At 36.8% G+C, this 26934-nt stretch overlaps 2 protein-coding genes across 10 annotated transcripts in view; one reads left to right on the top strand and one right to left on the bottom strand.

Moving 5' to 3' along the window:
- Positions 1–6795, bottom strand: part of CMKLR2 (chemerin chemokine-like receptor 2) — a 28109-nt gene extending 21314 nt beyond the window's left edge. For 3 of the 6 annotated variants that reach the window (XM_067298798.1, XM_067298793.1, XM_067298794.1), the window contains exons 1-2: positions 6704–6795; positions 4801–4989 (exon numbers count right to left, since the gene is read on the bottom strand). The gene's annotated coding sequence lies outside the window, so the exon portion shown is untranslated. Of the gene's footprint in view, positions 1–2657; positions 2723–4800; positions 4990–6703 lie in introns of those variants that run through there. The other 3 variants (XM_067298791.1, XM_067298796.1, XM_067298792.1) reach the window with 2 other exon arrangements.
- Positions 6796–6951: 156 nt separating this feature from the next.
- On the top strand, positions 6952–26366 carry ZDBF2 (zinc finger DBF-type containing 2). 4 transcript variants are annotated; one of them, XM_067298787.1, is made up of 8 exons: positions 6952–7018; positions 10748–10885; positions 11674–11725; positions 12240–12291; positions 12893–12998; positions 13829–13956; positions 18283–20905; positions 26337–26366. In XM_067298787.1, the coding sequence occupies exons 3-8, from the start codon at positions 11674–11676 to the stop codon at positions 26340–26342; spliced, it is 2967 nt and encodes a 988-aa protein (XP_067154888.1). In that variant the 5' UTR covers positions 6952–7018; positions 10748–10885; the 3' UTR covers positions 26343–26366. The 4 variants fall into 4 exon arrangements, with proteins under 4 accessions (XP_067154888.1, XP_067154884.1, XP_067154885.1 ...); XM_067298783.1 differs by lacking the exon at positions 26337–26366 and having other exon boundaries at positions 18283–25676; XM_067298784.1 differs by lacking the exon at positions 26337–26366 and having other exon boundaries at positions 10775–10885; positions 18283–25676.
- The last annotated feature ends 568 nt before the right edge of the window (positions 26367–26934 follow it).

Below are 26934 nucleotides of genomic sequence, written 5' to 3' on the forward strand. Positions count from 1 at the left end.
AGCTGTGGTTGGTGGTTTCAGCACATATTCATTTGTATTTTTAAAGTTGCTTTTTATAGTCAGCGACATTTGTCAGACTGTTTTTCTGCTTGGTGCATGTAAACAAATTTTTTGAAAGGTCCTGGGCAACCTGGACTCCATGGGAACTTAGGTTATTTATCCATAGAAGTGAATGTGAGACAGGGAGCAGCAATGCAAGCTTCTGCCCACTGCTCTGCATTTGCCCCCTCCTCTGACCACTCTCATGGGAGTGAGCATAGTTCTGCCTCGAAAGCCTACCCAGTCCTTGGCCTCTCTGATGAGATGGGCACTGATTCATCCCAATAAATACGCTGCTTGTGATAAAGGTCAAACAAATTATTAGCTCTGAAAAACAACTTCTAATCAAGAGCTCAGTTCTCTCTCTGAAGTCAACATTAACTCTTCCATTGACTTCACTGAAAGCAAAACTAACGCTGTTTCTAGTAAATGGCCGAAGGGCCCAGGGAAGGAAACATGGACTAAGCAAACACTCAGTCTAAGCAAACACTCAGTTACTCAGCTAAAACCCTAACACTTATCTTTCCCTTCTAGTTCTACTCCTTAAGTCATATTAAGCAGCACAAAGGTTAATTTTAACTCCTTTTCACTTGTAATTATTATTATTATTTTTAGGAAATAGGCTACATGCCTCAAATTCAGCAGCAGTGTGGAAGCAGAATTTGCATAGATTTAGAGACTAGAATTGAAACATTTTCTGTAAAGGCTATTTAAGCAGCTGTTTGTCTTGGGGGCATATTACCAATCTTCTACAGAGATGAGAAGTATATTCCAGTCCTTTGAAGATGATATTATTGAAATTGTTTGAGGAAGACAGAACAATCTATAAAACATTTAGAGGTCTAGAGCTTGGACATCTGACCTTCAAGTATAAAAAGACCTAATACTGACTGGCCATGAGAAACCAGAGTTTGGCACAATATGGCTCAGATGTGCCTGGCTGGATACTCTGCTGCAAGAGAATTTCCATGCTGTGTGTCATTCCTTATCACTCAAGTTTGCAGAAAAAAGTCAAAAGAGACAGCAGTGTTTTTCTCACTCACATTAACGTGCATGCTCACCATTGCTTCACATGACTTAAGGCCAACAGCCATATAGTTTTAAAACTCTGTGGGGAAAAATGAAAGATCACAACTCCTTCATTCTACATGAGCTGGATGCAAAATGCATATAAGGGCTCCACTTTTCTTGGAAAGCGTGGTGAAATCACTGGCATATTTAATTTACACAAGTGAACAGTCATTAGAGAGTAAGTTTAGCTCATAATATACTCAGGCCAAATTTTAAATAACAATCTACTGGCAAATGGCTTCATATTCCAGAATCAGTCCTTGAAAATATTGCGGATTGACCAGAAAATAGAGTAAGAAAAAAAGAACATATTCTTTTTTTTCCTCATTCAATTTTTAGGCCTCTTAACTTTAATTTATAATACAATTGTAAAATAAATGAGTATTTTGTATGCATGTGTTTCTAAAGGCACATACTTTGATGGGAGAGAGTACAGGTTATTTGATACTGCCTCTATTTTGGTTATTGGTCCCATTAATGCTGTACCTGAATACCCTATGGCCAATAATGAATTTATTTTCACATTACCCTCGTGGAGTAGGGAACTGCCACTTCTCCACTTCAGGATGAGAAACTAGGTAATAGAGATTACATTAATCGACTATAGCCTAGATCCAAACCAGAAAGGGAACTCTGAAAACACAGACCATCCTACAAAGTGGAAGAGATTTATGGTTTTATTGATGGACCAGAAAACAGAGACACTAAACTCTGATCCAAAGAAATACTACAGTTCCAATAATAGTATATGAAATACTGAAGAAACATAAATGATATAAATGGCTTTTTGTTCAGAAGATTTTTTTTTCTCTTTCTCCTTTTATAATTTCAAATTTGTCCCATGAAAAAGGCTCTATACTTTCAAACTACGACAGAAAGAGGTTTCTTTCAAAGGCTGATGTTTTTGCTTATCAGCATTTCTAGCCTAAAATTAAGTTTTATCCTTGGAGAAAAACAGAACTTCTCTATTCCACCTTGTTTAACTTCCTGCTTTTTTCTGAATGGGATAAAGAAATCTTTCTTTAAATTATTCCCAAGGTAAAACAAGGTAAAGAGTGTGCTTACTCTCAGATGTAAGAAAATAGTTTATGTGGTTTATTATGGGAACATTAAAAAAATCTAATATGATCTAGAACAGCCAATGTGGAAGAAAAGACAGCTTACTTAACTACCTTGGGAATAAATCTTGACCCCACCTTAATTGACAGCAGAACATCCACTGACTCAACATAACAGTATAAATATATTTGGAATTCCCTGATTCCTATAAACTGCAGACAAGGAAGTTGAAGAAATATTTTATATTCAGAGTCATGTTATATCCACCTGCATTCATTTAAAAGTGGAGCAGTTTCATTGAAGTTGATGGATATAAACATTTAATTCAGAAATTTTCAAGGGGTCAAGGCAGATACTCAACTTTTGGGAACTTCAAAATTGAAAAGTTCTTGAAACACATAATAACTTCCTAAGTAGCTTTGAGAAAATAACCTTTCTGTATCACAAATACATTATTCCCTGCCTGAATAATGGGAATTAATATTTACTTTTGAGAAAATGTCTTGGAGTCCCAACTATGATAGACAGTGAAGTAGGACAGAAGAGAATAATAATCATCTACTGTATTTATTGAAAATGTTTCAAGATTCTGACATCAGCATCTCATATAAAGCCCGCATTAATTTTGGGGAAAAAAATGGTTGAAAACATGCCAATTAAAACATTTTGCCATGCAGATCAAAACTTTTCTGTTCTATGTCTGCTCAACTCATGTTACCTGACTCTGGTTAATACTCAAACCTATCGGTCTATCTGTTTCCTTTGTAGTTGAAGGCTCTCATGTTTTAGAGCTCCCTTCAGCATGGGGAAACGGAGTCACTTTAACTGTTTTTCACTGCATTTCACAGAATGTACTTATCACAATTATGTGCTTCCTTCTGTTAGTAATTGGGTAATAAAAGATTGTACTTGAAGGTTTTGCAGGTTCTAAAGACTTAATCTGACTGTATCAATCAGGCAATTTTAAATTCTGCATTATTTTTGAAAATAAATATGCAACAATAGCACATAGAGCTGAGAAATTCTAAGGGACTATTATTTTTGAAGCTAAAAATAATTCCATGCACAAGATGAAGGTCAAAGAATATCCTGCAATTTATGACCAGTCACCTGTGGGCAACCCTACCTAGTACCTGACCTAGTCCTTTTATTTGGGCCAGCTCTCTAAAAACACTGGCATAGTTTCTTCAGAGAGATGAAATGGCTGAACTATCATTAGCAGAAAATAGTAATAACAGTGAACATAATACTAAACTAGTTAACATTTTATCATAAAATATATGTTATATGAAAACAGAAGGTTGTTTCAGGTTAAAAATGGGAAAAAGATCTGGCGATTAGAGTTTCACCTTCACTTTAACTGAGAAGAGTTGTACTTTGCTCCACAAGAGGGCTGTCTGGACACCTGTCAAGAGCACAATATTTTCCAATATTCTCTTAGGTACAGTGTAGTTAGCTTTGGTCAAGTAAAGACAAAATTTCATGCAGTGCTAGAGCCATGGAACACAAACCTATCTCAACTGTTGCTTTAATTTATTTGCATCTTCTTTCAGGACAAAAAATCCCCCAAACATGTTAAGTTAAGCTAATGGACAGATTCAAAACAATTACAGCAGTGTTACAGTATGGATTTCAAATTTAATTAAGACTCTTAGTAGCCCATCATGCAGCAAATTTCTGTATGTATATGTTCTCTAAAGCACATGTATATGGAAATATATTATTCAGAGCAATTTTAGTGGCAAAAACAATTGTGTAAAAACCATATAACTTTAAAAACATCAGCCCATGAAAACAGGAGTAGGACCTTCCATTTATGGTCACAAAAGGACTTAAGGAGCATTTGTTTCTAATAAGATATGCAGCAAGACTCAAAACTGGTAAAGTTCTTCAAAAAACCTGTTAAAAAGTAAAAGTGCTCCCAATTTACTGAATGAAAGCAAAATATATTTTCTGGGGAAAATTCTTGATCCATACCTTTCAAAAATACTTTTAGAACCCTTTTAGTTTCTAAAGGTTTTAAATTTCCTCCTTGGTCACTGTTCAATCATGTTTAAATTGCAACACTACAGCTAAGTTTTTCGGTTGTCTAAATGGTTTTAACAATTTTAAAACGGTAATTTAATTCATATTTTTTTCATCTTAAGAAGGTAGTTCAGGTAAAAAAAAGAAAAACAGAAACAACAACCTTTAACCTAGACAGTATTCATTAAATTTGGGGATTCATCTAACATCCCAAGACATTAGGGATGTTTTTATTGTTAATTCAGTTAAGGCCCTTATTTTAAAATTTTACAATACCTTGATTACAACACAAAAAGAGGAAAGCCCAGTTTTACACAATGAGAAAATGAGCAAAATTCCCATAAGTTTGCCTTCTTGTAAGACAAAACTAGCACTCTTTTTTAATAAAAGATTTGTTGTTCTTTCCAGCTTGTGTTTTCTTCCAGTACTATGCAGAAGTAAACAGAAGATCATTCTTTAAAAAAAACCATACATTTTTCATAAAAAAGTGAGGAAAAAATATAGCAAAAAGTGTAATAGCAATACGCCAATGAACAGCAAAAAATAGTCTAAGAAATGCACACCGAAGAAAACAAACAGCTGAATTTTAGAAGAGTTTATACTTGCCTTTGACACAGATGAAGAATTCTCTTCTTTATTTACACCTTGAAAACCCTTATCATTGAATATAACTGAATTGATTATAAAGGCAGAGAAGAAATATCGTACAAGATCAGACCACTGCTCCACTTAGTCTGGTATCGGATATTCAACAGTGGCCAGTATGAGAATCTTCAGAGGAAGATACCAAAATCCCTGTAAGGAATATTTTACACTTCTTAGTACTTAAAAGTTTTAATATCACACCATGTATTACAGAACACCCATTCTGCTATAAAGTTAGAAAGATCCTCCTTTCCTGAGCTTGACTCAGAATTCTAAGTGCTCTAAAATCTACATGCGCACTTGGACTGCCTTGAAATTTCCTGTTCTTTTTAGAATCCAGGTTAGGTTTAGCAATTCACCTTTGCCGACATTTGGCAAAAGCACTCTCAGCGTGGCTCAAATCCCAGCCCTCAATTGCTCTCAGGCATTCAACAGTGAGCTCAGATCCTCTGAAGAATTCTACTGCAACAAAAACTAAAGGACAAGTTAGGCTTTTAAGATTAGAATGTATGAAGAACACACACAATGCACCAAAAATTTAGGCCAGTTTCCTGACGGCTAGTTTTACCAACCTTCATTTTCATTGCTACATTCTGTCTTTGCAATCTGATTCCAACCCTTGGAAGATACCAGAGACTTCTTTTAGTAAAAATACCTATTGCTCTCCTTTGTCAGAGGTTGCTTTCTCTTAATGCTTTTTGTAGGTATAATCTTAATATATATTTGGCTAACAGGGGTGGAAAAGCATAGCAAATCAAAGCAAAAATAGAAGGCAAAGCAGTGAAAGGTGTATGGGACAGTTTATGGGAATGCTCTAAATTAGTATAGATATCAGGGAAGATAAAAAGGCTGGAGGCTCAGATCAGGAGAGACAGGAATTTTCAAGAGGAAAGGAAGTTTGTTAGTCCCACTTCAGTGTTCATGCACAAATGTGCTGAGTAGATCTGCTGTTCCTAGGGTAAAGAGGAGTTTGAGAGGAAGGGATGTCTCTCAATACCTTATCTAAGCAGGAATCAAGGTGCAACCTCATAAATACATAAACAGTTAAAAAAAAACAAAAAAAAAAACAAGAAATACTTGACAACACAAGCTTAAATTCTGCTTTGACTGATAGTCCATAAGACAGAATATTCCATTCTACCCTTGCCAAACTATGGAGAAACATTCCAAGGACAGGTTATGTAACATTGGAAGACAGACTCTAAAGCCTTCTCTTGCTAAGAAGCACCTCTGTTTTACATGAGCCATCCTGGAAAAGAAATACCAGTACAGAGCTACACTGAAAGCACAGAAGCCTCACTGAGTTTACTTCGCTTCAACATATTACAAAGGGTTAGCTGGGCCACAGTAACCCGCTAAGCCTGCTATAAATCCATCATAAAAGTAAACTATTTTAGCCTAAGATAACATATTTCAAATTGCATTAGCCAGAAATGGAGTACACGCACATTTAAACAATGCAGCTCAGCTGATATGCAATGATTTGTGCATGTGTTTGAGCTTTCACATACTTAAACCTTGTCTATATTGCACCTGCAGAATTTTATGATGGCTTCTTACCAATCTACACTCCTACCCAAAGAATTCTATTCAAAAAAATAGAATGAGCATATAATTATTAGTGGATACTGTCAGCCTTAAAAGGCAGAAACATTATGCTACATAAACCTAAAAGTCGTATTTCCTTAATTTTTTTTTTCCATCAGTTCAAGTTTTGGCAAGTTCTATGTCATAACAGGCAACAAAATATCACCGGGCAACTTTAGCTCTGCACGGGTGACTTATTTTTTTGGAGCAGTGAAAACAGATCTGCACCTATGCACAGACCACGAGAACACAACAGAAATCAAAGGCGTCCCCCTACCACAGCTCGGTGTAGGGGTCCCGCGAGCCACCGGCGGGGCCGAACCCCCTGGGGCGGCATCAGGGACCCGAGCGCCACCGCCGCGGCTGAGGCACGAGGAACAGCCCCCGCCGCCTGCCCGGCCTCCTCCCACAGAGCCGCCGCCGCCGCCGCCGGCCCCGCCCCGTCCCGCCCCGCCGCCGCCACCGCCACCGCCTCCTCCTCCTCCTCCCTCCCCCCCCGCCGGCCGCGTCGCGCCGACCCGGAGCAGGAAGCAGCGGATGGCATCCCCTGACCCCCGCGCGGCACGGAAGAGCTCCTGGGGAAGTGATGGAGGTGAGGCGGCGCTGGGGAAGGGAGCCGGGCGGCGCCGCCGCCGGCGGGAGCAGCGGCGATGCTCGGGGGCGGTGGAGCGCGCGGCCGTTACGGGGTGGGGGGAGGGGGGAACGGTGCGGCGCGGCGCGGGAGGGGCCGTTAGGGCCGTTGAGGCGGGCGCGCGCACGCACGCACACACGCACCCGCCCAGCTCTGCGCGCGCGGGCAGGGGCGGGGTCTCCGCCGTGGTTAGCTAAACGCCCCGCGGGCGGGAGCGCGACCCCCCCCCCCCGCTCTGCTCCCCGCTTCAGGTGGCGCCTTCGCGGGGGCTGGGGCCAAGAAATAAACTCCCTCACTCTTTAAAAGCATATATTTGTACTAATGCTGTTGGTGGGTTAATGTTTTTGCTGAACGGGGATTTTTTTCCCCTCTGTTTTCCCTCGTGTCTACACAGTGCTGACTTTCTCAGCTGAAGGGTCGTTAGAGGTATTCGTGAGGTATTTTGGGGGGGAGCGGTTTTGATCGTCTTTTTTGCTCTTTTTTATTATAATTTATTACCTGCAGTAGGCGAATGGTATTGATGCCTTTGACATTTTCATATATGTTATCAAGCACCACTGATTTTTATATGTGTGTTTCAAGCATATTGGTTTTTCTCTTTATGGGTTTCTCTTCTGTTCTTGTTAAATGTGCTTGTCTGAGGCATATTCATGCTCTGGCTACTGTGCCTCAAGTAACTCAGTAAAACCGAAAAGAAGCATCAGTGTCTAAATACAAAAGAGAGAGTGCTAAAGTAGCCCTTGGGTTATAAGTTAACCAAATCAAACATTTCTGCGTGTAGCCAGTTGTTTTTACATTTGTCACAGTTCACAGGACTTTTTCAGTGGTAAAATGTTTCAGCTGAAGCTTATACAGATATAGTTTACTTTGAACTGTGTTAATGTTAATTTTTAATGCAACAGTTTAAGATATTTCAAGTTGGAAATACCTTAGCAAAGCACGCGTTGTCCATGCAAAGCCTGCAGATCTAAAAAATCCTTTGTAGATGCATAGAAATAGTTTTTCTTTCGGCTAAATGAGAATTGCAGTTAGACTGTCTGGGTTTTGGCAGCATAAACATGGCATCTGTGTAGGAGATTCCCCTTACGTTACTAGACTGTGATTTGGGCATAATGTCAGATGGTAACCTGTATATAGTTTTCATTCAGATTTTTTTTTCTTTGTTCCGTACATTAGTGTTCTCATAAAACACAGAGATAAAGAGAAATCTTCTCTTGTGTGTCAGCTGTGTAGAGAAGTATCTCTGGAAAAGATCTGCTCTGAAATGGTAATATAGCTTGTCAGTTACTAAGTGATAATGCTGACTTACAGGTTTTACTTAGCCCCTCCTGAGTGAGAACATCTCCTCCGTTGAGTCTCCTTGAACTGCAAAATGTTGGAGAGGAAATCCAGCCTGGACTAGTTCAGTGTAGTTATTTTAACGGTCCTGTGCTGTTTAAGGTTACTGTGATGGTAGCTCAATTTAAATGTGCATGAGTCTTTGTGTAACTTGATTTATGGGTGTAGCCTTAATAACTGTATATGATGAATAAGCTCTCAGCAGAGTATCACCATTGAAATTATTCTTTGAAATAAGAAAGTAATAAATCACTGAAGCAGTTATCCTCTCATATTCTGCAACTGACACTGCCTGGCGTCTTTAATTAAACATTTTTATAAATAATGCAGTGTAATCCATTTTGGGGGCAAATTAGAGCAGTGGGATTGGGATAAATGGTTGTGGTGCCCCCTGCTGACTGTGGAATGAGTATCTGACTTTCCTGTTCCTTGTCTTTTCTGGAACTGGAAAGAAGCGGATAGCCTCCTCTGAGGTCACTACACTCCTATTACACTTTGCAGTTGCAGTTGTGTCTTAAGAATATATGTAGAGTCAGATCTTAGAGATTCGGCAAGTTGACTTCAAGCACGTGGAAACAAGTTTCCATTAAGCATGATTCATTGAAGACAGCCTTGTGGGATTTTTTTTTCTTCACTTTTCCAGTAAAATTCCAGATGAACAGGGTGACTGAGATCTGCTGATGGTATCAAGAAAGCCTTTCTTTGTTGTTTGACGAGTAGGTTTTGCCCATGTTCAGGATCAGACTGATTATCAGGAAATTTCCCCTGGGTCAGATTTTCAGAGCCCCAGGGGATTTTGTATATCTTTTTGAAGTTTCAGATATTGTTTGCCTCCAAGAACCATGCAACTAATGACTAACATACCCTGGCAAGAGCTGTGGACGCTGATCTCTCTTGCTGCCTGACTGGCATACATCATCTTTACTGAAATCCGTGATGCTGTAGTCAATTTATTACTTTTTCAATACAAAATAACAATGCTGAAGTGCTCCATCTTCTTGTAGTTATGCAGTATCTGCCCATCCTGTGCTGGATTTAGACTCTGTTTTAATTGCCTTTTTTTTTTAAAGTGATCTTTAAGGTCAAAAGCACAATAACAAGTGTACATACAATTAAGTTAGACTCCTGTTCTGAACTGTTATTTGGAAGAGGTTTTATCTCCCAACCATACTTAGGAACAGAGTCCTCCTAGGCAGTTATGTAAAGAACCTAAAACTGGCGAACCTAAAATTGTTCCTGATATGCAAGCTTAGGAGAGGCACTTAATATAGTCAGGAAGGACAAAGTTTCTAAGTACAGGTACTTTTTTTTTTTTTGATGGATTCTGTGGAAAGGAGAGTGATTCTTGTTTTTTCTGTTTTGTTTTGTCTGTTCTCCCCCCTTCCCTCTCCCTCTGCCCCCTTGAGTTGAGCTAGTAGGATATTTCTGGCTGTAAAACTTGCCTTATACTGCAACTGCTATAGCAGCCCTACTACTTATATTGAGCAGTGTATAGTGAGGGAAAAAGTACGACAGTTTTTTTTTAAAAAATCACATATAGTCTAGTGAGACTAATGGTATAGGCCTCATATAGGAGTGTAATATCTTTTCTACATACGAGAATGGGAAAGCAGAAAGGAGAGAACGGTTCTTGTAAAAACAGTTTATAAAAAAGAAAAAGTGCGTGAGTTGAAACCTTAAGTTTGTTATTCTACAATGACATATATGTCTGGTAAGCCAAGAGCAGGTCTAAGAATTGTTAAGTTCTGAGTTTTGAGATGGAATGTGGTGCTTTCGCTGTGATGCTGGTGACAATGATTATGGAAATTATTTTTACCATGTCTCTGTTTCCCTGTTTGTGATATGGAAATGATACTACTTCACTGAGTATGTAATGATTAATTTATGAAATGCCTTGAACATCTAATGAGCTGTGAAAATTCTGGTTAATGTTTTATTGCAATATTTAACTAGTTTACATAACAAAAGCAAAAGAAAGCATGTTTTTAGAGCAGGTTCATGAATTGTGCCCAAAATACATGCATTTCAATTTGTTTAATATTGAGGAATTTGTTTTCTGTTATTATAGAAATAGAATTAATTTTGTGAGTACTAGGATCCAAAATCACAACATAATAAATGTTTAATAAACAGGGACTATGAGGAAGAAAGGAGAAACAAGGTTATTTCAGGAGGAACAGTTAGCACTTAGGAAGGAAACACTGTCAAAACAACTTCTGTAATGGAAAAGAAAGATGCTCAGTGGACTTAAAGACATTTATTCATTTTATTGACTGACTTATTTGCAAAATGGTACAGAAAAAACAACACGCTTTAGAGTGTGGAAAATGTGCATTATTAATTGTATTTTAGAAGGCTCTTTAACTTCATTGTCGCCAGATGGGATGAGAAGAAATAAGTGTCCTGTGCTGCAAATGGCCTCCTGTTCAACATCTACTTTTTGCTAGCTGGGAATCACCTTTGGTGGAAGAAAAAAGTTGATACACCAAGGTTTGTACTAGAAAGTTGACTTTATGTTTGTATTCTATAAGGTAAAGGACTGTGTGAAACTTGGAAACCTTTTGTGTTTAGGTGCCCTTAAACTTATAGTTGCATGTTGTTGCAGTCATATTTTAATTAAAAACTCTGGGATTCATTGTTGGTTTGCAGATCTTTTGAACAAAAACAATTACTTTTCCAGCCTGGATGACTATTTTTTTGGTTGTTTTCTTGTTTGTTTTTTATTAACAACATACATCTTTCATCTGTAATGCAAATGCAACTGAAGAAGTTGTCATTTAATAAATTTGACAAAGTTACTGCTTATTAACCTAACAGTCTAAGCTGTATTTGTAAGCAAAGTATTTGACTTTGCTAATTAGATCAGAAATTGCCCCATTCTCCTGTCAAAGCTAACATGCAGCTGCAAAATTGCCATCAGAGAAAGACTTCTGTTCCACTTTACTTCCCTGGCAAATGGATTGGTTAAAATAGTTTGCTGCATGTGAGCCAGCACTGGCAGGTTTTCAGTTGCTGGCACTGGCAGTCATTGACAGTTTGCAGTCACTCAGAAGTTGTTTGATGGATAGTGTAGAGCATTGTTAAATAGAATATGAGAGTAACCTAGCAAAGCAGGAATTGCTTTTTACAGAACAGATACCTTTAAGTTAAGCATTGATCTATAGCTGAAACAAAACTGTGCTTCCTAAGAGCTTGGGCATGCTGAAATTGAGGATGAGGTAAAGCTTTACTATGTGTTTTATTTTTTTATTCTCAGTTGCTATGTTTTTGACTTACAGATGTTTGACAGAGTCAAGCCATCTGATGAAGTTTCTGCTTCTTCCACACAAGGTGAGTAAGTTAAAGTAGATATTATTGCATTTGTTCTTTTTTCACCATAATAATTAATATTAGAAGTATTAGTTCACCTTGTAGTTTCAATTGCATAATTTGGTTTCCTAAATTTCAGCATGGAACTTGGATGGAAGAAGTGACTTCTGAATCATCCACATAGTTTCCATACAGATGCAATTTTCTTGTCATGCTGTAAGCTGTTAAAGATATGCAGCATTTTTATCTTGGTGATCATGGGTGTAACAGTCTAAATGTAGGTTGCCTAATCTTGATCCCAGGCAAGTCAATAGAAAAGTTCCCACTAACCTCAACCAAGAAAGGGCAAAGCTTATTTTATGAAGCTCATAGTGGATTTTTGAGGACAAAAGAATCTCTGTAGATGTTTTCTTGAACTTACTAAATTTTTTATCTTCCTTTAAAATACTAATTGTGACAAGTACAATGCAAGGGAAGTAACTAACTGCAGTTAAAGATCTTGACTTCTGTTTGACTTTCTGTATTTTTGCTATAGGAATGGAAAGACATGGTGTTGAAGGCTCTCTACAACAGGAGAGTAATAGCAGGTGAGTTAGATGATGATCTAACTGGCATGCAACTTACTGCTTACATGAAGTAAAACAGGAAGGATGTATTTTTCAACGTTGTCTGTAATCTTATGTAATTGGTGACAATGATACAATGTAGATCAAGTGCATGATGCCAGCATACTAGTAAAAACTGTGGGGAAGGCGCACTATAGTGCCCAAAAGCTAATATCACTGGATGTCAGAATTTCTTGGTCTTCAGTCTATTTTTATTTCCAAATACTAAAAAACACAAGGATGAAAAGATGACTCTGCCTCTTTCTTGAGACACAGTTATTGTCAGACTATGGCTGACTCAAATTATAATTTGTGTTCAGCTGCACCTTCAATCCCTGTTATCCTTCATTCTGCTTAAAAAAAAATGTTTTCTTTACTGATAAATGTTTGGGAATACTTTAAAAATGTGTAATGCTGCTTGTCATTATGATTTTGAAATAGAAATCTTAACAGTGCAAGTTTGTTCCAACTGCATAGTATAACATAGATATTCAGAATTTTTATGCTAGGCACTTGAACTAGCAACCCAACAGTTCTCATTTTCTTACTGAAATGTCTTGGTAATATTAACTTCTTCTTTCAGTTTACACACAAGAGGACAAGAACATCCTGGGCCTGGTGTATCCACCACGCAAAATAGACAAGGATACTGCAACTGCTGCCATATACACTACAGTAATCTTGAACAGGTAGGAAGGCTGCTGCATAATTCAGAAACAGATAGCAAGAAGTACCAGCAGGATTTATCAGCTTATAAAATGTCAGTCTCTACACTGAAAAACCAATACTGAATGGAAAATAATAAATTTGTCAATTGCACAATGTATGCACCCATCTCATCTCTTAAGTATTATAAAGAAGCTGGTTGTGTTACTTGCTTTCTGCAGTCTGCTTTTCTAAAGTGGCAGGCTGCTGTGCATTGCAGCCATTAGTTTTATTTCTGTGGCTTTATTTTTGAGATCTGTATAAATTGTAAAATATTGGGGTTAATATGTTAGATGTCAAAGCTGAAGCCACTTGATCAGATATTTACTTTTCTGTTCTTTAAGTCTACCTTGGTCTGTAGTCTTTTATACTTTTGTTAATTAGAAAGTAGAAACCTATTTCACCCTGTATGCTCATGAAAATTCTTCTTTGAGTGAATTACAGGATGTTTGTTCATACGAAGTTCAAAAATATTTTTAATCATTTATAGATATACTTAGATAATTTGTACCAGTCACAAGTTTTGTGAGCATCTCGCAGAGCTGCTGATTTAGTTTCCAACTCAGCAAGGTGTTTCAACACATTTTAGGCTTATTTGTGATTCCCTATTGTGACTATTCATTAAATTTAGTTGCGTATTTAAGAATCTCACTGAATCAAGGCATTAAAGCATAGAAAAGACTGAAGATTTTACTTTTTATTTAGACTTTTTTATTGTAACAGTGTTTATATTCAACCTAGGAAGCCATCTTTATGGAGATATCACTGTGTTAACAATAGTATTAAATTAGCGATATGTTTCATCTTTCATCAGCATGTTTTCAGCTCCCAGCACAGACATTTTACCACTTACTGTAGGAATCGTATGGGTACCAGTAGTTTGATGGAGCGTTTCCTGCAAGATGTTTTGCAGCATCATCCCCACAGATACCATGACAACAGGTATAATACAGATTTTTTTTTTTATTGTGTGTAGAATGCATATGTTGTGAATACTTATTTCTGTTCCAGCGCTGAGCAGTAAATTTTGCCCATTATAGGTAAACTTTTGTATTGAGGCAATTTAGAAAAGAATATATTTACATAAACATTGTCCAGGTAGATTCCTTTTGTGTTGTCTCCCCACTTACTTCCAAACTTTGTTTCATTACTTAATGATTTGATACAGCTTTTTGATAGCAACTGGATGTGAAGACCTAACAAAAAGTAAGAATGTGTGGGTCAGCTAGTATGTTGGTAGACTGTAGAGCCTGATGCATGTTTACAAATTCTTATAATGTATACACTGTGAACTTTATATATATATATGTATGTGTATATTTAGCAGTATATTTTATGATATGTATTGAAAGAGTTCATAATTTTGGGTTGTTGACAGTGATTGTTTGTGGATTATGTCAGGTGAATATTTATGTTTATTTTTTCGTTATCCTTCATTATTGTTCACACATTCAGTTAATGCTTATATGAATTACCTTAATTGGCCAATTCATTCATGCTCATATTTTGAAAAGTGTTCTCTTCATTCCTCATGAGTGTGTTCAAGAGTGATAACAGTGTGAGTATGTAGGTTTGTCTCTGTAGAACCACCAGCTGAAATGAAATCAGATAAGCCTCACTCCTTGTTGTTTTGTTCTATGAGCTGATCAAAAATCCCAGTCTAAGCCCGGTTTAGGTACATCAGTTAGTGTATCTTGATGTAGAACTTTTTATTTCTTTTCTTTTCTGGTATTCTTGTACCTACTTGTTTCTTCAGCAGTTTGCTTTTGTTGACAAAGGCTTAAGTCCACAAATAATGTGTTCTGCAGTGCTCAGGTGAAGTACTAGGATAGATCTGACGAACAGATAGAAGTCTGTTTTGTCTGAAACCAATCATATTGATATTATCAGGGATGTGGTAGAAAAGGCTATTAGGCATGTCTGTGACAAATTAGCCTGGGACACGAACACTTCACTACAAATAAATTTCTAGCTTGAAAACATCCAGGATTTTTTGCCATAAATAAAATACAGGATATACTTTAATGCAATAACCATGTGAAAAAGGCATGTATCTCCTGAGCTGTTGCAAATTGAAACTTATTTCATTTAGTGAACAGAACCTGCTAACTGGGAAAAACAAGCTATCCGTGCCACCTAGAACGTCTTTATCTTTTCAGAGATCAGCATTATATTTGCCACCCTCCAGTCTTTTGTAACCGTAAATGTATTAGTAATAGAAAAGTTTTGCTCTGGCATTTTCTTTTCTTTAGACTCTCAGCCTGTGGTTATAGCCCATATGCATTACCAGGAATAAAACCCAGGACTGTGGCAGGTATCAATTAAACAACTTTTACAGTGAGGAGGAAAAATATAATTTGGTATCTCAGCGATGTCAGTTTTGTGTGGTTGCTTCCTTTAACCAGCAGAGATACAGCAAACTCATCCATCTCTTCTGCAAGTTTCCTACTTCTGGTGTGCATGAGCTGTGCCATTTACCACTATAGTTTTCTTACCTTCACTTAAATTGTTTATTATTACAATATGTAAGGGTATAGGCACATACACATACTTAGCCCCCAACACACACTGTTTTTATGGATGCAGGGGCAAGTATATGTCTTTTACATGATTTCAAACATCATGTAAAATTGCAATGTTAGCTAGGCATGGTGGTCTTTATCTTCTAACCTCTAGAAAGTAACCAAAGATAAAATTTTGCAGTTTCAATTTCAGTATTTAGGGTTTGGACTCAACCTTACCTATGGAGCTAAGCAGTGAGTCTGTAATAATTAGCATCTTTTTTTGCGTGTGTTAGTGTGGCTTGCACAGACCAGAGGGGTCTGGAAAAGAGATCTGGAGATAGTTCTTGTATGCAACACAATCTGCAGCACTGTTCACAGAAAATTTTGGTGCAAAAAACTTCCATCACAGTGATTAACAGCTCTTTAAATTACCCCAGGAGTGGGAGGGAACTCTCTCTAGAATTTTGGGGGCACAACAGCAAAACCAGAAGGGACCAGCTCTTCTTTCCTGAACTATCTCCATCACACTTGATTGGCAGCACTCTGCTGAAGAAAAAGTAAATGTAAAACTGCAGGTTTGCAGGCACTGTAGCCTGCACAAATACTTACGACTGCAGAGAAAACAAATAATTCCCTTGTATCTTTATATTATAAACAATAGCTATAGATTGCAAATATCTATAGGAGACATTTACTTTTTCTTCAGCGAAGACCTCTGTTATTCATTCAGTCATTTTGTTATTTCTTATTATCATCTTCTTATGCCACAGTTTTATTTAACAGCTTAATTAACCCATTTAATATCATGTTGTAAGAGAATAGGAATGCAGAAGTCATCAAGTTCCTGCATCTCAAATATAACTTCTTGATACAAAACTTGTTGATACAGTTAATTGACATTTTCTCATTATTCTTCTATGTATTGTTAAACAAACTGATTATTCTTTTTACCTTTCATAAAAAAGAACATGATATTTTAAAAAGAATACATCTTTACTGAACTACGTAGTCTACCAGTTGTGATTTACTTAACTGCTGACTGTTAGTGGCTCTGTAGTTCTCATGAATTGAATAAATAGGAATTTTGGCACTCATGATATTTAGCTCAGGTACCCTGTGAAGCAATCTGGGAGCTCTTAGTAATTGTTTTTGAGAGGTCACAGAGAATGTGTGATGTTTCAGAAGGTTTGGGAAAGAACAAATGTAGAAACCGTCATTTATTAGTAGGGGCCCAGAGAGGATCTTCTTATAGATGTCTTTGCTTAAATTGTAGCATTTCCCTGAGAAACGAATAAGCAAACTGAGTCTAGAAGATAATGAAGTAATGAGTAACAGTTACTGCTGATTTATCAGAGCAAATCATGTCAGGCCATTCTAATTTCCTCCTTTAACAGGATAACAGACCTTGTGAATAGAGGAGAACCATCTTGATGCCATCTACCTTGTGTTTAGCATGGTTTTTGACGTGTTCTTGTATGAGGCTTATAAGCAAGCTAAGGAAAATGTGATTGGAGATTAAATGATAATAAAATGAGTATGCAGCTCGCTGGAAAACTATTCATAACTATCAGAGAAAGAGAGAACAAAATACAGTAGTGGATCACAGCTGAGGCTTATTCCAAGGTTTGAAGTAGGTGGCTCCAGGTACGATTTTTTTTTTTTTCGTGGTCCTATGTATGTTTCTTCTGGAAACTTGCACTTTTAGTAGTAAATCTTGTCAACTTCAAAGGAAATTACTTTACAATCAAATTTACTCCTGATACTTCTGTGGGCAGATGAGTGCACCATAAGGGAGTTGGTGGAGGCTGTCTGCCATGTATTAAAGTAAGCATCCATATGACTTTTGCAAGGTCTGGTTATAACTTTCAGGTGAAGGACCCTATTCTCTCTTCAGTTATATTTACTTAATTTTTTATTATTTTCATTGGATTTCCCAATTGTTACACAAATTGAAGCTTTGTGGATTCATGTGATGCATAAGAGAAATAGAAATCCTGCAGAATTAATGAAACAGACATATAGACTATTTAATATCTGTTCTGTTAATTTTGCAAGAGATAAACACATTTGAGGTGGTCCTAAAGATAGGACTTTTAAAGAATATCCGTTGTAGAATATATAAAAATCTGCTGTTGTTGCAGTGAGATTGAACAGTCATGACTAGGCTTCCTATAGAAGTGAGTCTGAAGCTGGGCAATTTCTGTGAGAAGCAATGAGCATGGGAATTCCTTGTAATATGTGCAGAGTTCCTACTGAACAACCACGTTCTGTAGTGAAAGGGGTGTTTATATTCAGTAGTATTTTTATGGTATGCAATATTGTAGTGTTCCATTTATTTGCAGCAACTTATTATTAATTGTAGTTTTACCAATGAATTAACTTCTTTATAAGCTCACAGCTTAGAACAAAGAACACCGCTTAATCTTGCCTTGCCCTATTTATAAAATTATAGTATTGTCTCTTTGGCCATTCTTAATAGGTGCATGAACAGGGTAACAAACTAATGCCCAAATTGCTGTCGTTAGCTTTGTGCAGCATTTTCTCACCCTTCCCCTCTCCTTCCTGGCACTTTTTTTTTTTTTTTTTTTTTTTAATGGAATCTCTGAATCTCTTTACTAAAGTAGCAAAGCTAGTAACCTGATTTTACTCTTTAGGTGTGATGCACTCTAGGTAACTATTTATTTTGGAGGTTGTTTGTTTGTTTACTTTTGTTTGAAAAAATTTAAGTGTATTTGCAGTATTTTTTTTTTTTTTTTTCCCCTAGACCAACCTATGATGACATACCACTCCCTGTCACTCCAGAGACTGCTAGGAATGCTTGCCTATCTCCAGAAGATGTAGAGAAAAAGAAGAATAGAAGCAGACAGGAAGCTTCCAGCAAAGACCAGGAGTCCGTCAGTGAAATGGGATCTTCTGCTCCATGCCTATCTCATAAGGGCACAAAGGAAACTTTTGTAATGCAAGCATTTATTCAGAAACTAGAAAAAGGACAGGAACATATTACAGGAATGTCCCAGCAGTCTGTGGGCATTTGTAGCAGTGAGAAATGGCATACCCTGAGAGATGCTCAAATTGCAAATCATAGCCATGAAGGCCAGTTTACAGCTGTGAGCCCAGTACCTCAACATTTTTCCGTCAGTCCTTTAATTCATAGTTCTTCTGTTAATCCTAAAACAGTAAAAAATGTTAGGAATTTGGTGGCATCAAATATTATTCCACATAGTGGATATGATAAAAAAAGAATGGAGGTATGCAGTAAGGATGTGTTATTGAACCCATGCTTGAATCCTGCTCTGGCACTGGTTAACCCAAAAAGCCCTTCAGTTTCACATCAAAATCCTATGTGTCAGAATCCTATGTGCAGCCCCAGTGATTCTTTATGTATTACCTCAGGTCAATCTCTCTTAAAACGCGATGGTTTACAAACTCAGGGTGAAACTTTGATGTCTGACTTCCATCTCAGGGATACTGTGGGTATCAACAGCTCCCTAGATCTTGGGACATCCCCACAACTAGTAAGATGCAAAAAAATGAAGACAAACAGAGATGATGAAAGTTCAGTGGATGAAACTATTGAAGATGTTATTCTGAAATACTGCCATGGAACTACTTCTAAAGAACTACCTTTCAAAGAAGAAGAGAATAATCCCTGTTTAACTTTTTCTTCGCTTCTGGACCATACTCATTTAGAGGGCTCTGAAGTGAGTTTTAACTGTGATGCACTTATTCAGTCAGGAACAGACTTACCTAAGGCAGCTATAAAAGATATAGAATTCCTGAAAGAGGTCCAAATAAGCTTGCAAAATAAAGACTATGGAACACAGCTCTCTTCTGTTTTAAAAAGTGAGTCAATGGAGCAAATACAAGCAGCAAAACAGGATGTGATAGTTCATACCGAAGAACCAGTTCTTCCAGCTCTGCCTCATGTGCCTCCTTCTTTCGTGGGAAAGACTTGGTCTCAAATAATGTATGAAGATGATATAAAAATTGAAGAACTTGTGCGTGATTTCAGGGAAGGTCGTTTTCGCTGCTACTTTGACAGTGAATCTTCAGCCAAATGTGCAGGGAAGAGAATGAAGAGAAAGAAACAGAAAGATGAAAAAAAGAATGATACTGTTGAGGGTAATAGAACAGAAAGTGCATCAGTTAAAGCACTGCCAGAATTCAATGATGCTTTAAGTGGTGGCTCTGATTTTGATAGCCCATCTTTAGCCTCAGATACGCTATGCAACCCACAAATTCTTAAAATGCCTAGGAAAAGGACATGGCGCCTGGCTTCAAGATGTCAGGTAGTTAAAGTCAGCCATGGCACCCAAACAAGTCTAGTGAACTACCCTGTAGCAAAAAGAAAAATGACTAGAAGAGAACCCGATCCAGCTGATCAAAAAGCAAACATTGTGTGGCCAGAGAATGAAAACACTCCAAACATGAAAACTAGACTATGTGCCCTTAAACTTCCTGAGTCCTATAGCAAGATTATGAGCCCTGTACAGCCCAAGACAGTGGTCTATGTGCTTTCATGTCCAGAGATTAAACAGTGTAAAGGTAAACCTACAGATATTCCCAAAATGAGGAGAAATCGCAACTCCACAGATAGCAAGGACTCTATAAGGTATAAATATAAACAATGTTCTTTCAAGTATTATGACCCACTGACAAATCGAATTCTGAAAACGCCTCCTAAGAGTACAGGTGGAGAAAAGGCCAAAAAGCCCTCCCATGTTCGACAGCTTTTCAGAAGTCTCAGCTTTGATGCAAACATGAGGAAACTAGCTGATTCACAGAGAGAGGGCATGCCGTCAAAATCCTTTAATTGGTCAGACTTCAATAGTTCATGTTCAGTATCTTTCCTGCCAGATCCAGGTAAAGGGAATGATATAGCCTCAAGTCAAAAGACAGATGGATCTTCTGTTTCCACAGAAAGATCAGATTGTCTGGTATCTGGTCGCTCTGAGAACTCTTTTAAACACCTGGCCATTTCACCTTTGAACTCTCACCAGTCTCAGGTGGAAGCAGATGGTAGATTAACTCCATTTAATGGTAGAGCTGCCAAAACCCCTTTGACCTCCATCAGGAGTGAGCGATTAGAGAGAGAGAATCCAAAGGCAAGATGGAAGAGAAAAGAAGGCCCTAATAAAGAACCAAGTTTTTCCAAAAAGGCTGCAGGACCTATGTCTGTCAGATGTACTGTTGGGAAGAGAGGAAACAGAGTAACCCCAGGCAAACAAACTTCTAGAACTAAAAAACAGCAAAAAGAGGGGATAAGAAGGAAACTCCCTCCTCGTGCCCAGAAATCTTCTGCCTTCTCCATCTGTAGGCACCAGACAAAGACGACTACAGTGGGAAAGCACCTTAAGAAAGAAAAGCCTGATGCTAAAAAATTGAAGGTAAGGAGGAAACCGAAGAGGACCTTTCTGAACTCAACAGTTATCACAGGGATTCCTGAAAAGCGGCAGAAAGTCACATCGGGATCCTTTCCGAAGAAGCCAGAGCAAACTTCTTCCAAAATAGGGAGCTGGGAGGTAAGTGGAGATAGGGGTCACCCTAGCACTGTGAACCGACCCTCTAGAAGAACCTCTGCTGTACCATTACTTCGAAACTGTCTTGTCCTACCAGGTGAGAGCTAGCCACCAAAACAGTGACTCTTTTATATAGCCAGCACCTGGAAACAGATTGAGGAAGAGGAAAGGGGGGAAAAAAGGTGGTCATAGGAAAAGCAGCTGAAGTGCTAGAGCTGCAGAAAGTGCAAAGCCAGTCTAATGTGAAACAAGTACAACTGTAAACTAAGCGCTTGTTCTTGTAATATGGGCACATTACGTATTGCACTGTTCTACTGTGTAAAGCTGCAGAAGTTGTGTATTTGCGTTAAAAGCACTTAGAACCCTATTTACAAGACTTCATCTATACATCTGAAAAATTACAAGCTTGAATGGTATCATATTGGTTTTTATGATATTACCAGTGCATAATAGTGCACTATAATAGGGTAAATTAGGAGCTGTATTAATTGTACCTATTCTTTTTTCCACCTACTTCTAAAGTCCATAAAATGACTCAGTTGTTATGCTCAAAATTAAATGAAGATGTATTAATCTGGGGTGAATTATATGTATGTATTTTGTGTTTGTGTATATGCACACCTCATTCAACACATAATATATCATATACTTCCTATGGAGTGGCACTGAAATTAATGCAGTATGATACAATTCAGATCAATTCAGCACTTTCTTCAAAAATACATAATTGTACGTGTGTTTATATAGACTTTTTTCCTGAAACCTTGTCCAAATCAGCTATTTTGGACAAAATAAAGTCACTGTGGGCTTTCATCAAGCAATAATTGACCCTGCTGGTAAGGAAATGTCTCTCCAGGGTACTGTTTAAATGGTGGTGGCTATAATGAAATCTCAAATTCCAAAAGAAATATAGGTTTAGTTGTTTGTTTTTTTTAATAGCTTATTGATTCAGTTTACCTATAAACTTCACATCCCTCAATGAGAGGAAGGAAAAGTTATGATATGAACAAATAGCAGTGAGTTGTTCTAGAATTTCAACCTTAAGTTTGCGTTTCTGAGCTTTTTTGAATTTTAATTGGGTGTATTGTTGTCTAAATTTTTGTGTACAATTGTTGAAATTTTCTTTCTTTTTAAAAGCTTGGTAAAATATTTAAATAAAATCAAACACAAAGCAAAATCCACCTAAACTTATTAAAGTTTACGCATTTAAATATCTGTTTAAAACATTTAGCTGAATTAAAAAAATATATATATATATATATATTCCATACAAATTCATGTTTGACCATGGATGGTCTAACTACTATGATGATACCTATGGCACAAAAGACCATAGTTTTTATTTGAGAGCTATTATGATGACAGCCTATTTTATTAAGGTGTGTTTAAGAGACATAAGCACCAGTCTTGCAGATGTTTCTGTGCTTTAAACTCAAGATTAACTATTCACTTGTATTGAGTTAAGCACATAGTTAAATATCAGAATCAGGGCTCTGGTTTGTAAATCTGAAATTGGGAATATTACATATATCTGTCCTGTTTTAAGGTCTTTGTGGATTCTATACATGTACAATAAATCTTTCAGAATGTAAGAATAATGTATAAAAGACAAGACCAGTTCTGCACTCTCTGCCATTTTGTGGCATATCTGTGCATTTGCAAAAAACAAAGACAACAAAAAACCAAAAACAACCCACAAACTTTGATTCATTTTCTAAAGTGTCCAGGGTCAGTAGCTTGGACTGAGATAATAGTGGACTTTAAAATGTTGTGGATTTAGATATAATATCTGAAGTAAATATAAAAGCTGTCATCATAAAACACTCATAGTTTAAAAAAAGTTTTGGGTAAATTCTTGATGCATGTACTTATTTCCCATGATAAATAAGATGTGCATGTACTTAAACCAGCTGGAAACAAAATTCCTTTACAAGTCAAATGCAGCCTGACAGATTTTTTCTTTAATAATTTTGAAATAAAAGTTGATTTCCATGATGTATTTTTCCATATGATTGTCAGTTGACACAATCTTATGACCATTATTATAAGTCACTGGAAGACAAAGGGTTATAATGAGTTCTTATAATCCTCTTAGCTAACTGTGCCTGTATAATTTAATATTTTGTCTAATATAAAATTGATTTTTTTAAAGCAAAATTTTAAAGGACTGTTTTTTATAGAAAGGCTAGTTTTTAGATTAAAGTTTTAAAGCAAAAAAAGATTTTTAATATAAACTTTGTTTTAAAGCAAAGCTTTAAATTAACTACATAGATATGTCCCGTTCTAACGTATTTTTATGATATGAGAAAGTTTTCCTATCTTCCCATCTTTCCTAACTTCTTCCAGCTCGTTTTCCACAGTATTGTACAGATGAAGAGCATGGATAGTTTAGTTTGTGAATAAGATTTGATGCACATTCTACTTTAAGAACACTAGTGCGTATTTGTTTACAGTCAAAAATATTGTTCTCTATACTTGTTTATTGCAAGCTTGTGTTCCTTCAGCACACAACCTTTCCTTGAAACCATGTATCTTGAGGACTATATAATGACTAATTTTTTAGCATGTAATGTCTTTTTTTTCTTTTGTAAATAATAGGCCCCTCCATCCAGATGGGTGTGTGTGGGTTTTTTTTTTTTTTTTGAAAAATGTGTTATATTTAAATAAGAGTATAAGTAGCTATATATTTTCCTTTAAAGTATGAAATCTAACAACTATTTTTATTTTTATTTTTGAAGAATAAGATTTGGGGTACAAGTCTGGAAACATTTCTGTGCTTGACAGTGTCAAAATAAGATTTACTGTATTTTCAGATTTTATTATATGCCTCACTTCTGACTGTTTAAAAACCTCTTGTATGCATGCTCAATAAACATGAAAGAGAAGGGAGACTGATATTAGAAGTAAATGTAGAAACTGGATTGGAAAGAGAACTGATGAAGATAGGTACAAAAAAAAAAAAGAAAAATTGCAGAGAGACTCAAAATCATGTGTGAGAAGGAAGACAGAAGCTTTCTGTGGTCTTGAGGAATTAGTCGCACACTTTCCTATTAAATAAATGGTCTATACTCTGCTGCCATTATTAAACAGCACATTACTTCATTAGCAGCATGGCTGAAACTTCAAAACATGAGTAATGATTGTGGAGTCTACACTAACAGAAAACTTGAGAGCTGAAATAATTTCTTACTGAGGTTGATGGGAGGGGGTTTTCTTGACAGCAGTGGACAAAGATGTTTGCTAATGTATCAGTATGTCTTAAAGTAGAGAAAGATAACTGGCTTAAAGAGGGATAGTCATGCTTTTAGGATCTAGTTGGTGGCAGTTAGACACAGGGTATTTTGCAGCAGTTTAGAAAATTGTTTCCAACCATTTCTTATTTTATGCATATGTAGTTTTGACCATCCATAAGTTTATACTTATGTTTTTTATACATTTTAAAATTTAAAAAAAGTCTTTTTCCCCACAAAGTACTCATTCAATAATTTAAAACAATCTCATACTAAGCAGCTTTTTTATTTACTTGTATTGTGTACCTTGAGTGTGAACCAGACTCTTACTGTCCCAGGTGCTGAACAACACAGAATAACATGTCCCCAAAAGTTGCATGTCTGACACTTGCACTTAGCAGTTCTTCAGTTCTTTTTCTAATGGGCTTTTTTGCTTTATAGTTCTTTCTTACAATTTTGCATCTGATGTTCTTTCGGTTGTATTATCAAAGTGCTCCTCTCTGGGACTCAGATTCAACAAGGTATTTAATTGTATTTATAATGAGCCTGTGACTTAATCCAAAGTTGTATTTAAGTTTCATGCTGAATTTGTGCCCAAATGAGAATACATGTCATTGTGATTTTCATGTTCTAACATGCGGTAATGTATTTTGAAATATTGCCTGCTGTTGTAACTTTTTATCTTCTTCTCTGTCTCTACTGTCTTTAGTCATTTAACATAATACGAGTTTGTAATAACACAGTGATATTACAAGCTTGTCCAATGCTACTGCTAGATGTTCTTCCATTGTATCCTCAGCTCATTAAATTTCAGATTTATTGTTTCCATGTTTTTTGTCAGTCATGCATTTGAATTTTTTGTGCTGTGAAGAGCTAAATTATAGGATAGGCTATTCTATTTGGAAATAAATTGGTGACAAGTAATAGAAGTGGATGGTGTCCTGATCCGAAGTGCGAAGGAAAGACTGGTACATGTGCTCCTGTGCTTGGGAGTCTGCTTACAGCACTGAGCAGTGCTAAAAGGGAGTGGGATGATGATTCATAATTTCTCTTAGCTATCTTCCTTTCTCTTTCCCCTAGGGTAAATCTGCCTGAGAATGGAGTAATCTGAATTCATACTTGTTCTGGAAATAGAACAGTGTTTGAACTGTTGATGTTTTTGGAACAGATAAGGAAAGTAAAATGTACCTCACTTTGTAATGCAATTTAAATCCCAGAATTTTTTCATTAATGATTGATTTGCTATGAATTACAATATTCTAGATGATATTTTTCAGAAAACTGTATAGTGGTATAGGTCTGAGCATGCCCAGAAGCAAAGGTTTTGTTCCTTGTTTGTTTGTAACATTTTGCAGATACAAATTTATTCATTCCTCCAACAGAACAAATCATCTTTTAATAAAATAAAGACTGAATTTACATGTTTGTAGTTTCTTTATTCTTGAAATGTAATTTAACTGAAACTAATTGCTATCATTTTTTGTGGAGAGAGCACCACAGAATGCCTGGAATAAGCTACGTCTTTGAAGAAGGTCAGTCCTAATTTTAACAGGTCTTTACAACTGAATGATATCTTGATCCAGTGGAGTCTTCTATTGATTTCGGTGAAGCCAAGATTCATCCCATCCTGCGCCAACTGAAGCAATGACATCTTAAGATAGTGTTGAAAAAGCATTTGATATGTTTTAGATGTCTTTAATTGCATACTAGTAGCAGGAAACCAAGCTAACCAGTACCATGTGGCAAGCCAGATCCCTGCAGAACTTATTCATGAACTTTTTTTTTTTTAAGAACGTGCACTTAAATGAGGTCCGTTGCTGGAAGTGTTGCAATGTTAAGTAGCTTTCTATTTTATGCAGAATGGATTGGCTTCTCTACAGTTGGGTAGACCAAATCAGTCCTCTTTATGATAATCTTACAATGTGTGCAGAAGAAGTGTCTTCAAAGCTGTGTGCAAAAATACTTTTAAATGTTTTCTGGTAAACAATAGAATACCTTGTGTAGAATACTTTGTGCAGTCATTTGCTGTTTGTAACGAGGCCTGTTTAAACCAGCATTATCTTTTGCAGGAGTGATGCATGCAGATGTGTCAGTTTGGATCAACACATGACTGAAAGGTATATTCTTGCTAAGGCCTCAATATGTCACAAAATTTCAGAACATGCTTTGCAAGTTTTGAACCCATACTTGTAGGTATGTATTATGTAGTTGGTTGAATCAGGTCTTATAGTGACTCACTATTGTTCTGTCAAATGGATTGAAGACAAAAGATATAGCTAAACCATCTAAAACCAGAGTTATAAACATGGTACTGTAACCAAGTTCTAGGTCCAGTGGTTGTATCTTTTGTGTAAAATGTAAGCAATTTGTGATACGCTTCTAGGGTGTCAAGCACAATGGAGGTCCGGTCCAAGTTGGAGTATTTGAGAGTTGTGATGAAATTTAAAACCTGCCTCAGTTCTATTTGGATTCATTGGAATCATTAGTGGTTTGATGCACACAACTTTTGCATTTCTGTAGCCCTGGATGTCATGATTTTTTTTTTTTCTGAAGTGATGAAAGGTTGATTTTGATGAAACGCGTATGAAGACAAGTCATTATTGTAGAATATATGATACAATAGTGTTAGTAATTCTAAACCTAGGCTTTCTCAGACTTGGTCAATTT

The sequence above is a fragment of the Apteryx mantelli genome, chromosome 6 (assembly GCF_036417845.1).
Source record: "Apteryx mantelli isolate bAptMan1 chromosome 6, bAptMan1.hap1, whole genome shotgun sequence".
Taxonomy (NCBI): Eukaryota; Metazoa; Chordata; class Aves; order Apterygiformes; family Apterygidae; genus Apteryx; species Apteryx mantelli.